General features: G+C 42.5%; 1 protein-coding gene across 2 annotated transcripts in view; it reads left to right on the top strand.

Annotated features, from left to right (window-relative positions):
• The window catches only part of abr (ABR activator of RhoGEF and GTPase), a 115,280-nt gene that overhangs the window by 4,828 nt on the left and 95,203 nt on the right, over window positions 1-15,249 (top strand). Inside the window, exon 1 of one of the 2 annotated variants that reach the window (XM_035625511.2) lies at window positions 12,603-12,907. The exons of the other annotated variant lie outside the window; for it this stretch is intronic. Coding sequence (XP_035481404.2) covers window positions 12,847-12,907 — 61 coding nt within the window. The 5' untranslated portion in view covers window positions 12,603-12,846. Of the gene's footprint in view, window positions 1-12,602; window positions 12,908-15,249 lie in introns of those variants that run through there. 2 annotated transcript variants of the gene reach the window in all.

The following is a 15,249-nucleotide window of genomic DNA, read 5'->3' as shown; positions in this document are numbered from 1 at the left end:
TGGCTTTAGAATCGCTTACTGCCCCTTTAAAGCTGGATGACTCATGATTTAACTGCTGCTTAAGTACAACAACATAGATGTGATTGTTAACTTCAACTCCATAGGGTCAATCAATTACAAGATGTAAGCTCTCGTCGTTTTTGCCAGCAGGATGGCCCAGCTGAGAGCACGGTTTCATGTTCCTCCCATCTATAACTCATTTCTTTGTTAAGCATCTGGCAGCTCTGAAAATAGCCGGCAAGAATAAAACAACCTGCACAAAAATGAACACAGGTCTCTTCACATTCAAATGTGTTCAACTATGAAATCCTGTATGACTGACTGAAGAGAGGCCTGATGTTAATGATATTAAAAACCTTCTAGGCAACATGTCATGGTGAGTCACCACATGCATATTAAAACTATCTGAGAGATAGTTGGTGGTAACAAGTGTTTTGCTGCCGGCCTATGGAGATGTATCATTTTGGAATTAAAGTCTTTGAAGTGAAGGTCCTGTCAAAACATACATCTAGGGAACCATATCTTTTTGTGTACATGTGGTATTTTTTTAAAAGAATTAAACACAAATGTTTACATGAGAGAAAATGATCAAATCCAACATGACAGTGTCAACACTGAAATGAAAAATGGTTGTGTTCACGATTTTTCCCAAAATTAGACCACCGTTGACCACCTGCTGTTCCCAGGATTGTTCTCATGAGATCAGGAAATGCACATTTATCACAAGAGTCTATGACACGTTTCGAAAGATGAATGACTGCTGTAATGTAAGGAAGTAAATATATACTAATAAATAAATCTGTATCAGCAGACAGGTTCAGCAACAAATGAACCGTTAACCTGCTCAGGATTTCTTGTCGTTGTACATTGGAGACCTAATGTAAGAAAGAATAACATGCCGATTTGACTTCATGGATGATTAGTCATGAGAAAGAAATGGTTCTGTCAACATGTGCTCAAAGAGAGAGAGAGAGAGAGAGAGAGAGAGAGAGAGAAAAAAAAAACGGCGGGAGAAACCAGTTCTTGTCACCCTGCTAGAGAGGGATTTTTTTGGAGCAAGACACATATTTCTCCTTTGGTTTGGCTCCTCTTCCCCCAGAGACACGGGGCTTGTCCAGGCCTGTGCTGAACCGCATGTGCAGCAGGGGAACTGTGAGCCTGTCATACTGTTTCCATCGTAACACCCAGTGGTGTGTCTGTGCTTTTTCTCTGAATCCAGTGAATTATAGTCTTCTGGCACTGAGGCCTGAGCACATACACTGTTTGTATGTACAGTCATACTAGCGGTCAGCTGACAGCTCAGTCATTACACTGTCTTTACAGACAGACCTATGAGAATGGAGGCAAATCTCAATTAAATAGTTATTCTCATGTAATTGGGATTGATTGACTCAGATCATAAACTCTGTGGCAGTTTTACTTTGATTTTTTGCCCCTTTGGAAAGCTTAAATGTTACATTGTGCACCCATGTGATTCTAGTTCATGTTCTTAATAAATTCTATCTCTTATGTCCAAGAAACTAGAAAATAGTTAAATGGGCTTCAGTGGAGTAGTAGTGGAGTAGTAGTACATTGGTCTACTAATACATTTTTCACATTTTTCACATTCTTGGAATGTAAAATCTCTTCAAAGTGAAGGCAGCCAAAGGCTCTGTGGCGTCAAATCCGCAACACTAAAATAGTGTTAGTGGTGTTATTTGTCCCCGTGTTACCTTGGTGACGAAGGTGTCGTCACGGTTGTTCAGGGAGGCAGGCAGGATGTCTGCGACCCGGAGGTGTGGGTTTTTGCAGCATCACTGCTCGCTTGTCATGCAGGAGTTAGATAATTGTTTGTGTGCGGAGGCCTTGACCTTAGTTTCACATCGGAGGTGGGAGATGCAAGGCCAGGACCAGCAGTGAAGAATACACGACTTTGAGAACTGCATCATGCTAGATGCATCTATCTGTGCCTCTGACAGAATGTGCATTTGCAGAAAAAACAAGGTCAGTTACTGCTTCTTAGAATATATACCCTCTACATCCTCTGTTTTCTCAAAATCATTGTGGCTATTTGCCATAGAAAATCTACAGTGATAAACTAAACTTGTCCAGGTGACTTTAACAGACGTGTTTTACTTGTAAGGGGCTTTTTAAAAAATTATAGCAGGATTTCCCTCAGCACAGTTCAGAGTCATACGACCCACTGTGTACTTTCTCTCACCTCACAGAAAGTTCTGTGATGCTGTGTCCTCTTGTAGTCTGCTGACATCAAAAGCCACCGTCTGTGAAACAGTGATGAGTCATTAAAGCGGTTGATGTGCCAGACATCATCGAAAATTTTGAAGATTTTGTCAGATGGGAATATCCTTTCATGCCAGTATTTGGTTTTACTACTCAACTTTGTTCCGTATCCACAGGCAGCTACATGACGAGGGGATGGCCAACAAGTCAGGGAAAGTGGTGACGCCCCGTCTAACAAACCACATCAGAGTCTTCTGCGACGGTTACTCCGTATGAAAATGTCTCACGTAGGCACCGTGAGGTAACGAACACCGCGACTATTCGTAATTATAATCGCAAACTAATCTGTCAGGAAAATCGCAATTATATATTTTCCCCAAATCATTCAGCCCTACGGTGCAGTTAAGTCTGAGCCTGACAACAATATGAACTGAATGCCATTAAAAAAGGGAGCTTTGTTAACTGTAGCTTTGATTTCCCACTATCTTTGTGTTCATGGGACATTGGTACACTGCCCTTTGCACATGTGTTTATCTATTCCAAGAATCAACAAAGGCGTGGACCTCCCAGAGGTTCATGATTAGGGACATAGCTATGCGGGGAAGGTTTTTACAGGGGAAGTCACCAGGTGACTGGAGGTGAGACACACTGTAGCTCCATCCATTAACAGAAGTCGCGGCCACTGTTCCGACCCTCTCGAAACAGCCCCTGAGCTGGAATGCCCCTTCACTAACCCTCTCTTGCCCTGAGTCAACCCATTGTGTAAAAGGCTAGACAAACAAACTGGAGCGCCGTCTCACGTACTGGGTTTCCTACACGTTTTGGCTTGGAGAGAGGATTGCAGAAGAACAGGAAAAGCAAACAAATTTCCTCATGTGAAAGTCTCGTACTTCAAATCAAGTTGAGATGAGCAGCTGCAAGACAAAGGGGCACCTGAGAGTGGTGGTTTTCCTGTCAGTTAACTGATTCATACATTTCAACGAACAACCCCCCCATGTGTCCCACACGTACGACGTTGAATGAACTGACACGGAATACGGAAAAAACAGGTTACATTTAAGATGTCATCATTTCACCACTGCCCTCCCCTGACTTTCAAACTGAGAGTAGAGGAAGAGACTCACTACATCCTGCTCCCTATGTAAGGTTACTTTCCAGCTTCAATTTTTTTAGACCCCTTAGGCCACCACGAGTCTGCCCAAAATGTGTCTTATATGTATTTGTTATATGATTTTTGCTAGTAGTTCACAGCCCCACTCTTCGTAAGGCTCTCTGTTTGACTGTGACCTGCCTGAATTCAAAACAAAGACAAATCATTAATGCTTTAGATATTACATAGATTTATATAATTTATTTAGAAAAAAACTTCCCCTCTGTCTGAAATCACAGAAAAGACCAGGGCTCTTCTGATTGGCTGACATCTATGGTTGCCATGGAGATGTGTGGCAAGAAAATGGTGTGTGTGTTAATCCATTTTTACTATATATGTTTGTGCATGACCACATATCAATTCATCACTCCCTGATGATTTTATTACACCACCTGCATATAGTGTGGAACTATTCTAGGCATACTATACAATAAGTAAAAAAGAGATTATAAAAAAAAAATATTTAATAAATTACCTTATGGAACTAACCAGCTAATGGCTACCATTTGACACTGTGTCTACACTTTGTTGCAAAGTAGTAATCCAATCTCACAACCCCAGCAACTTCTTCTGTATTCTTCAAATACAGTGGCAGATAGTTATATTAAATTTATGTGATAAGGTGGCGTTGACAACATTGCTGTCACATAAAAAAATGACACCATAAATAATATATATATATCCATATATATTTATATTACGTTTCTGTGAGCTGGTAAGGCAAAGGTCAAATTTGTCAGACTATATACCCTATATATATAGCCTATATATATATTTATAGGCTATATATATAGCCTGAATACTTGTAATTATTGCACAGTATATTATCTAATATTTGAGCTTTCCTACGATTTAGTATAAGGAGGCTGGAGTTGACGTTTGAGAAACACTAGCTCCTAATGCTTAGAAAGCTTATTGTAATGAAGAGGAAGCAGGATCAACTACACTTTGGGTCTGATGCTTATTCTTTAATGTATTTACTTGGTACAGTAAGTAGCTCAGAGCATAAAGCACAAGTCCATTAGTGTTGCGGCAATATCAGATGGAAGCAAAGTATTTTCATGGACTGTCGCGCACCGTCAGGCTCAGCTCGGCCTTTTAGATTTTATAAATGTCACAGCAGGAGGTGTTCTCATCACGACCCCCTCCACACAGAAGTGTTCTACCTCCGCACTACAAGACATCCATTTTCCGTCAGCCTTTGTCGAGCTTTCCCTACTGTGTCGTTCTCAAGAAAGCTATTTCTGTTCGTCGGCTGCACATTGGGGAATTGATGAAAAAAATAGGCCTCCGCTGAAGCACGGCGGTGAGATAAAAACACCTGTAATAATAAGTTATTCTCAGTTCTCTGTCACGGTTTGACCTGATCATTATCCTAACGATATCCTCTGCTACGCTCATCACTTTCACTTGCTCTTATTTTACTCAGTGGGAGTAGAAACAAGGTTTACAGATACAGAAGGTTTTCCATGAATTGTATAATAGAAGCCACTCTGTGGTCTATACATATAATGCAGCAAAAAAAATTGTAATATTGTAACAGCATACTCTGTACTAAGACATTCAGGATAGGAACACTTGCTTACTGATCATCCGTCAGTGTCGGAGAGAAAGGAAAGAAGTGTTTGGGTTTCAGGTCGTAGGAGCTCGTGATGTGGGTATCAAGTGTCGTTCTATGTGAGAGGAGCACCGGCTACACGAAGCCTGAAAGTCTGGGTTTAAAAGTGTAACCACACCGTTGTCCTCCAGCTGCAAGTTAAGATGCCGTTGGCTCACACAGCGTTTGGTTTTGAGCCGCGCTAATTGTGCAACTTTCACTGCCCTTGTTTCATTGAATTCGTCCTTCTTGTTTGTATTTTAATATGTAGAGGAGAGCTACAGATGGCGCCGGTGGGTTTTTACGTTTTTGTATTTTTTCCTTGGTGTTCTAGTCATTCGTAGCAGTCACCTGTTGATTCTTACAGCTACACAGTTGTGGTGAGGAGGGTGGTGTCATGTGAAAAAGAGATGTTGATACATAATCCTCTGCCGGGGGGTCGTGGAATCAGAGAATTATGTGGTTAATGCTAAAAAACCATGACGTCGAGGTAGTTTAACTCGCATGTACCACGTGAAAAGATTGTAATAATGTGTCACAACTAGAGCCCGACAGATATATCGACATCGGCCGATATGTTTAGAGCCCTAGCGATATTATCTGCCAACAGATATGAGCCTTTAAATCTCCATTGATATTTACACTTTAGGTAAAATAAATGCTTATTACCTTAATTCAACTTCTATTTATTTGGTTGTATATGTCTTTTTTTTCGATTTATAGTTATTTATGATAAGGTTTATGGTTAAAGTCAAGCCTTTAACATTTCTTTGTCATAAAGGTTCGATAATGACATTTTAGGAATCATTGACAGATTAAAAAATTATATATGTATATATATAAAAATATATACGTATGTATGTATGCATGTATGTATATATGTCGGTTGATGTATCGGTATGGGGAATTTTGTACTCTCTAATATCGATATCGGCCCGAAAAAATCCATATATCGGTCTGGCTCTAGTCACAACTAAACGGGGCTCACTGTGACTGAGGGGGATCCAGAGGGATTGTGGGATACGGAGGAGACCGATACCGCACCCTCATGTGGACATGTACAACAACGGCAGTTTTGCTGCGGGGTATTTGTGCTCCATTTGAATTATTAGGGATTTGTAATAATTTCAATTTTAGCAATAATAATCTGGTGCACCTTTTATTGGAATTGTTCCCCATTACATTTGTGTGTACCTTTGGCACTCCACCAATTTGACACATGAAGTTCAGTTCACTCGGGACGAGGAGTACAGTGCTACTCACCCTGTGACAAAAGCTGTCAAATGTCTTCAGTGGCTCTGGAGGAGCTTTGACAATAACTTTGATGCTGGGAATGCTTTGAATGTTCGACCACCGAAATTGTTCGGCGTAAAATTAAATTTTTGTTTATTCTTAAATATTTATTTTAAGTTATGTTGAGATTTGTTATTAATATGTCTGCTGAAATGTAAAAGAACAGGTGCATCCCTACTTGATACATACAAGACTGAAAGTCAGGACATCTCGGCCTCTGTTACTTTAATTCTGCATTCTCTTCTTTTAGTCTGCTTCTTGTGGAATGATGTACATAAATTTAATGGGTATTGTATTAAAGATTGAAATTACTGACTATGCTTCCTACCAGTAGCTACTGTTAATGATGATCTATGGTTGTTATTATTCTCTTCAAATCTGCTTGTTGAAGTTAATAGGTAGAGAGTCTCTTGCAGAGCTCTTGTTTTTGTGTTGGCAGAAATGAACCACTAGAGTGCAGTAGTTCTTTGTTTAGGTATCATCAGGACCTTCACTGTATTGACTCTACACTTGTCTTTGTAGTTTATAGGGCAGGCAGTTGATGTAATCAGCCAGTGGATTCATGCGCCAATACATTTGCAGACTTGTGTGTGTGTGGGAGGGGCAGGTACCCCTATCTGGTGTCTGTCCAATCACAACATGATTTATATGATTTTCACATTTGACCTCAATAGATCAAAGTAAATTCAGCTGGCATGGGATGAATACTCTCTCTGTTTATGGCTCTTTCTGAGACACACACACACACACACACACACACACACACACACACACACACACACACACACACACACACACACACACACACACACAGATATGTCACAGTGGTCGGTGGGCTACACAGTTAGACACGGCCGATTCACATAAATGGATGGTGAAGGAGTTTGGGTGGAGATCTCGGGCAAATGAGGTGAGAGGGGGTGTCGCCTGCCAGAGCACATGCTGCGAGGCACAGACACAGACATTCATGAATTGTATGACAAAAAGAAAAAGGAGCTTGATGACTTGATGACGCACACTGGCGACTAAAGGGAGAAGGAAGGAGAATTAATTGTTGGATGAATGACTCTCTTGGTGTATTACCCCACACACATTATCACACTTGTTTCTACAGTGATTATGACAAACACAAAAGACTTGAGATGAGAAAAGAAACAGAACCCAAGGGACTTTTCACACCATTTGACTTGAAGAAGAATAAAAATGCAGTCAATAACAACAATAAAAAGTAATGAATGAACAAATAATTAAATAATTAAATAAACACCCAAGATGTTGTCAGGCGTTCTCATTTCACAGGCCAGACATTCATCACTGGTGCACTCAGGGCTTTTTAATAATGCATAGTCACCGCTCGCCCCCCCCCCCCACCGACCGGCAGAACAAAGCAATGTGTTGGAAAAACAGACGGCGAGAGAATATTGCCGTCCATCTCCGAGAAGTGCGTTCACACTTTGGGTTAGGGGGCGAGTTCACAGGTGGAGGACAAATTCAAATACTGTACCGCATTCATGATGCGTCTTTGGAATGGAAAGTTTGAACTTGAATGAGCAATTTGTTGCTATGTGATGAAGAGTCTGTTTCAGGCGCTGCCTGATTGACCCTGGATTTGTGAGACAAACATTGATATCAATCAGAAGTAAAAAAAAAAACAAAAACAGATAGATCACCGGCGCCCCATGTGTGGAGGATTGAGTTCTCCTGCAGCGGCCTGGGTTAGACTCCGACCCCGGCCCTTTGCTGCGCGTCTTCCCCCCACTCTCTCCCCCCTTCATACTGAATACTGTCCTATCATTAAAGGCTTAAAAATGCCCCAAAAATATCTTTAAAAAAATAGATAAATAGGCAGATGGTGAGACATATTTATATATAAAATGTATTTTTAAATGTTTAACATAATACACATAAATCGTCTTGATACATACAAATGGAGACACTGTTTCTAAATGAACTAAAACCTAATTTGGCATTGCGGTACTGCAGTTTCTTGTGTCTTGGTGTATGTAACCTAAAATAAACACTGATACACTAATGACAACAACGGCGGATGTTGAATTTTTTCTTTCTTTCTTTCTGATGATGACCACCCCCATTCTCTCTCTTTGTCAGGAATGATTTCAGTTGGCTTAAATAATTTGTATATTTGTGTGTGATTGTGTTTTCACTCCAGCGCTTCATTAGTCACTCGTATGGAAACAGAGCCGTCTACTTCCTGTGTGTGTGTGTAGCCCCTCTTACTTGCACTCACTCTCATGTAGAAAAACACACACACACACACATACAGACAAATACACACTCAAACCAGCAGCGCTGTACATTTTGAAGTATGGGGGGGTGGGCCGTGCGGGTTAGGGTTGTAAGAGGGGGCAGAGCAGCTTTTTAACATTACCAGTGTGTTCTGTGTTCTCGTCTATCAGTTGGTGTTGGCAAGCCATGGGGGACAGAGGAGGAGGGGAGGGGGGGGCAGACTGGCACACACACACACACACACACACACACACACACACACACACACACACACGCACACACACACACACACACACACACACACACACACACACACACTTCCCCTGAGAGGAGGTGGTGTGGTGAGTGGAAAATGAATTCCATCAACAGACCACCCCCTGCAATTACCCACCAGGCCTTGTGGTTGGACTCCAAATGTAGGGGAGGTTGGTGGAGTAAGGTGGGGCAGGGGTATCCGGGTAGAACAGAGAGGAGGATGCAGGGGTGGGAGAGGGGTGGCAGTTTGATTGACTGGTGGATGGTATGCTGCCTAATTGCGCACACACACACACACACACACACACACACACACACACACACACACACACACACACTGCTTTGCTCTCTTGTTGCCGCCCAGTCTCCGCATTAACTATATCACAGGAAATTTTTAACCTATTGAAATTCATCTGATCAGATTGATATATTCTGTCAGTGATTGATTGTGTGTCATAGTGTTTTTCCATGCAGCCTTCTCTGCTGCGCTGAAGACTAATGTACCAACATCTGTTTTTATCTGTTGCTATTAGCGACAAGATCCGTCATATTTTTTTATCCATTTTTGGTTTTGACCCCCCTCAAGTTGAAGCAGATGTTTTAATTTGAATGAATAAAGCGTATTTACGCCGTCAAAGGCCTTGTCATTATCATGATACAGTTTTCACCAGTTACAGTGTTGTGAATAATCTGATTTCCTGTCAGAGTAGGTGGTGCAGAAGACCTCTAACTGAAATTTGACTTTGTGAAGCCTGAACATGCCTTTGAGCATCATGCGATACAATGATCCGGTTGTGGTCGTGACGTGCATGATCAAAGGCAATGATTGATTTTTCCAGTTTGTTCTGTTGTCCATATTTCTTGTTTTACTGACAAATGAGGTGCTGCCTTTTTGTTTTCTGTTTGTCTTCAGTCACGAGTCGCACACGCACACACGCACGTAATTTACAGACTCTACAAGGTGATTTTACATCCCACCTGTTCCGAGTCTTTCCTGGGAGAAAAAAACAATTCCAAAATGGCGACCTTTTACGAAGAATGAAGCATCACTGGTGTGTTGAGCTTTGTGGTTGTTTTCCAAAGAGCCAGACGGCTTCCTACAACATCTGCAACCAGATTGATACTTCACCTACCTAAACCGTGTGTGTGTGTGTGTGTGTGTGTGTGTGTGTGTGTGTGTGTGTGTGTGTGTGTGTGTGTGTGTGTGTGTGTGTGTGTGTGTGTGTGTGTGTGTGTGTGTGTGTGTGTGTGTGTGTGTGTGTGTGTGTGTGTGTGTGTGTGTGTGTGTGTGTGTGTGTGTGTGAGACACACAATACTGTAGAGACACTTAGTAATGGCCCTTTTTCACTACACATTTTTTATTGTGATATTTGATAAATGTAGGTTTGTGGCACCCCGGGACGATTAAAATATTGTAGTGTTGTGTTTTCTTTGTTAGGCTCTGAGAGAGAGAGAGAGAGAGAGAGAGAGACTATTGTCCTATATTTGAAACAAAGGTTGTGTGTGACACTGTACAGTACATTAATGTACTTCTGATGAATTGCCACTCACCGTCCCTTTGTTCCTCTTCTCTTCTTTACCTGCAAGGGTTTCCTCATAAATGAATGTGTGTGTGTGTTCTCGAAACATACATTTTTTGGATATACAAATGGGATTCTTCTCCCTGATAATGACACATTATATTCGGTAATAACCCTGACAAACATGATCTCAAACGGAGGCTTACATTTAACGCCTTGACACACACAGACACAACCTCTGGCAAGAGGAGCCCTCTGGTCGCCCTGTCGTTGGATATGTGTGCGTTTCCTCCAGCTGGCACATGAGAGCTCCGCAGCCAGACAAAGAGCGGCACTCAAGGCCCGGTGCTCTGCCTGCACGGGGGGAGGATGGGTTGTGGTGGTGGGGGGGGGGTCCTCCTGTCAGCCTTTGTGTCCTAATTGAAGTTTTTTTCTGCCTCTCAACCCTCCCATGTTTCCTCCCCCATGCTGGTTAGAGAAGGATGAAGGGGGAGGAGTGGTCCTGACACTGGTTTGAGGAGGGGGGGGGCTTCATATCAGACTTTGTTGCTGCTGGCATGATGTTCATCTCTGATTGCCCTCTGCAGCACATGCATTTATAAACACATCCAGGTCTGATGAAAAGGAAGGCGTGTGCGTGTGCGCGTGTGCGCGTGTGCGCGTGTGCGCGTGCGTGTGCGTGTGGGAACCAGATGCAACAAGAGAATGATAGCGTGCTAAATGAGCTAATGTGCCCATTACAACTTGATGGAGTGATCATTTGAGAATCAATAAGGCAGATGGGGAAAATCTTAATTGCATAATGACAAGATGCTGATGAAGTTGCACTGGAATGTCATTTCTGTGCTGTTGGGTATGTCGGGGGTTCTGGAAATGTGGTCATATCATGGTTTTGATACAGATATGCCCTGAAAGTAAGAAAATTACTTGTAGGGTTTGACAATTTGATAAAATGCTTAATTTAGGACGAGATAAATATATTAATTCAATATTAATCTCACAGTTGTAATTTCAATGTTCATTGTTTTTAGTAAGTCAACCCCCAGACTGGTATATGTGGGGCACATAGTCCTAAACAAGATTTGTTCTTAGCAAAGAAAACACAAAATCCGCCCAATCTCCCCAGTGTGACTTCCAGTTTACCACTTTTAGTCCATCCACTTGTTTGTTTGTCTTTTTTATGTGTGTCTGTGTGGACAGGGGGGCAGAGCAGGTTGCCATGGGAACAGATGATTGTTGTAGCTTAAAACATGACATCTGAACCAGTCAGTGTCTCTTCTTCTCACTCGCAGACTGACGCTGTTCCACACAAAGCAGCTCACTGTTGTGCGTTTCAGTCAAGCGTCACATATCAAAAGTCCTCCGATTCTCCAAAACTGTCATCAGAAGACAACCAAATCAAAGTAAATATGGCTTGCAATCTAACATTTATATGATACTCTGTTGGTTTTGGTTCAGAGCAGCACCCGAAAGGCTTATAAGTACATTTTTCCTTTCCAGCTGGACCAATGTGCCAAACCTGGTGCATTCAGGTCAGTTTTAAAGAATCTTGACTAAAGTTTAAAGTTTTTGTCTCGTATATATTGAATAAACCTTTTTTGAAATTTAAGAACTCATAAACCTATAGATGCAAATTAACTGGAAACTATCTATGGTCTTTTGTAGCATGTGGAAGTTACCTCTCCTCCCTTGCTATTTCTTTCCTTAATTTCTTTCTTTATTAGTTTTAACGATGTGTTTTGCTGCTGTCGGCGTCAGTTGTCTCTTGAAAAAGACAAGAAAGAATTTGAGCTTTAAGAGTCAGACGTTTTTAAGGTCAAGGGAAAAGCAGTTGATTGCGCTCGCTACAAAGTGAACATTTGACACGAGCCCCAGTGGTTCAGTCATTATGCACCGCTTCAGAATTCCTGCCTCCACTCGCAGACAGAGAGACATGTCAGGAGAGAGAGAGAGAGAGAGAGAGAGAGAGAGAGAGAGAGAGAGAGAGAGAGAGAGAGAGAGAGAGAGAGAGAGAGAGAGAGAGAGAGAGAGAGAGAGAGAGAGAGAGAGAGAGAGAGAGAGAGAGAGAGAGAGAGAGAGAGAGAGAGAGAGAGAGAGAGAGAGAGAGAGAGAGAGAGAGAGAGAGAGAGAGAGAGAGAGAGAGAGAGGCTGACGAGCTGTGTGCGCAGAAGCGAGAGAGAGAGTGAGAGAGGTGGTGAGTGAGCGGGCAAGCCAAAGCGTGCTTCTCCCTTCCCCTAGCAACGGTCGGCGGTGGTCGTCTCCAGCCTGTTGTTTTTTTCTCTCTCTCTCTCTCTGTCATACACACACACACACACACACACACCACTCACTCACATACTCCGTCTTTGACTCCCCTTTGCTCGCTCGTCTGCCTGTTGGACCCCGGGGGGTGTCTTTTGACATTTTTCTCCCCCCCCCCAAATGATCCTCTTCGCTGCTTCCTGAGCGAGATGAATGCCTTTTTTGAAGGATACGGGAAAAATTAAAGAAGCAAACCAGACGAGGACGACTTACGAAAAATTAGAGCGAAGCCGAGTGAGCGATACGAGGAGAGAAGGAGAAGGATGGAGCCCCTCAGTGCTCATGGCCTGCCCCGGCTCTCCTGGATCGACACCCTCTACAGCAGTATGTATATTTACTCCTCACATCGCCTCTCATTTATCTCACCGTGCATCTTTACCTCTGGCTTGTTTTACCCAGCAACCCCCCCACCCCCACCCCCATTCTCAAACGCATGGGCTGCCTGTTTGTGTTACAGCCAGGGCGGCGTGCACACAGAGAGCACTTTGCATTTTCTCTGGACTTAACAATTAGAGTGCATCACTGTGGCTGTCCATAACGGGATAGTCATCCCCCCCTCTAACCCGGACTCCTTGTTTGCCTCAGTTCCCCGTTACTGCAAACAACTCTTGTCTGCTGTTGTTTGGCTTCTGCGCCGGGGGAAGCCTGGAGAGAGTGAGTCATGCTCACAACCTGAAGGGAGAACTTTATGTTCCATCCTATCGAGGACATGAGCTGTGTGATGTTGAATTTTTAATTCTGTGTCGTGGACCTCACGCTGCGATGTAAGATACAGTCTGACGTGTCTACTGTACGCTGGGTTGCTGTGACCGTGCTCTCACATCAGGTGTCGGCAGCGCTTTCACATTGCGATGAAAAACAATTCCCCCTGCTTTCCCTCCTGAATGAGCCAGACCTTGATTTCCTTTTTAAACCGTAAAAGCAATATTTTTTTAATCAGGATGATTTGCATCTACAGGATAAGCAATGGGTTTAACGCTGTTTCAAATCTGCTAGTGTGAACCAGTTTGCAGTGAAAAAACCTATCACATCAGACCCAGATGTATGTATGTGTGTGTGTGTGTGTGTGTGTGTGTGTGTGTGTGTGTGTGTGTGTGTGTGTGTGTGTGTGTGTGTGTGTGTGTGTGTGTGTGTGTGTGTGTGTGTGTGTGTGTGTGTGTGTGTGTGTGTGTGTGTGTGTGTGTGTGTGTGTGTGTGTGTGTGTGTGTGTGTGTGTGTGTGTGTGTGTGTGTGTGTGTGTGTGTGTGTGTGTGTGGGGGAAGTTTTTAGCACATGACACAGCCTTTTGGGATTTGCTCTGCTGTGTCACCATGTGTCACTATGCCTTAATGTGCAGCGAGGGAGTGAATAGGCGAGGAAGAGAGAGGTGGTGTGTTTTTTGAATTTTTGGAAACACAGCACAAGCCTGTATTCATGGAATCTGGAGCGCGGCTGTAACCTACACAGGGGTCTTGCTCGTGCAGTCATCTGCCTGTTCAAGTATGAGATTTGGTAAATTGCTGTCTAACATTGATTCACACCATTAATTATTTTGCTGAACAAAGTGTGTGAGAATGAATTGTTGTAAGATAAACCAAAGTGTGTTTGTGATCTGACAATATGCAGGTTATGTGTTCTACAATTGAACTACACATTTTGCAAGGTGGTGATTATCTGATAAGTTTCATGAAAGTGATTTGACTCTTCTGGAAATGATATACCAATTTCTTTCCTTGCAGATAGTTGTATAGGAATATTGATGCCACAATAGTAATTCTCTATCTCAGTTTGACCTTGCGACAGCAGAGACGTACTGAAAGTTTGATCTGTCACCTCTTCAGGCCTGACGGTAAAGATTATAATTCATCATACTCGGTATATTTAATTAGTTCACCTCTACTTTTGACAAATTTAGATTTTTGGTGGTTGACCAGTGTGGGTTTGGATAGTTACAGAGTAGGGTGGCTTATGGTCAATGCCGATTGTTAAAATGTTCATTAATTAATGAAAGACAAAAATACATTGGGTTATGCAGGAGAATTCCGAATGTGACTGGTATTGAAGGTGGAGCGGACAACATTATGTCAGAAACAACATCATTAGCATAACATAAGTGTCATTCAGGATGTGAGCAGTGTCTTTTAGAAAAGACATTTGTAAGAGAGGAGATTTTGGCAAAAGTTTATTGCGGAGTGCAAAGTACAGGGCTTGAAACCAACATTTAAGGATGCCTTCAAAATAATATACTATTCAATTTCTCAGGAGGTAGAGCACGCTGTTGACTATCAAGAAGGTCGCTTCTTATTGATCCCTGCCTCCTCCAGTACGCATGCCGATGTGTCCTCAGGCAAGACCCTGAACCCCAAATTGCACTTGTCGGCGGTGCCGCAGTCTTTTAATAGAGTCTGGTTTTCTTTGTCTGAGAGCATCACAAGATTTTGCAGTATTGGCCTTATCACCAAAGACCTTCACTTACTAGGATTTATGAATGCATCAAAAACATGGATTATGTCAGCCATTGAATTCTCAGCGCATTCATTAGTCCACTTTTCAAAAAAGAAAAATGGATCGGGTCAATGTAACAGTACAATAATGAATTTTGATTGCCGGGGACTCTATACTTAGCCTGTGTGTACTATTTTAATATTTCTATTTTGGTTCTGGCATTAAACAGTGATGGCATTGGC

The sequence above is a fragment of the Scophthalmus maximus genome, chromosome 2 (genome assembly GCF_022379125.1).
Source record: "Scophthalmus maximus strain ysfricsl-2021 chromosome 2, ASM2237912v1, whole genome shotgun sequence".
NCBI classification, from domain to species: Eukaryota; Metazoa; Chordata; class Actinopteri; order Pleuronectiformes; family Scophthalmidae; genus Scophthalmus; species Scophthalmus maximus.
This window is presented reverse-complemented; position numbering and strand designations above follow the sequence as displayed.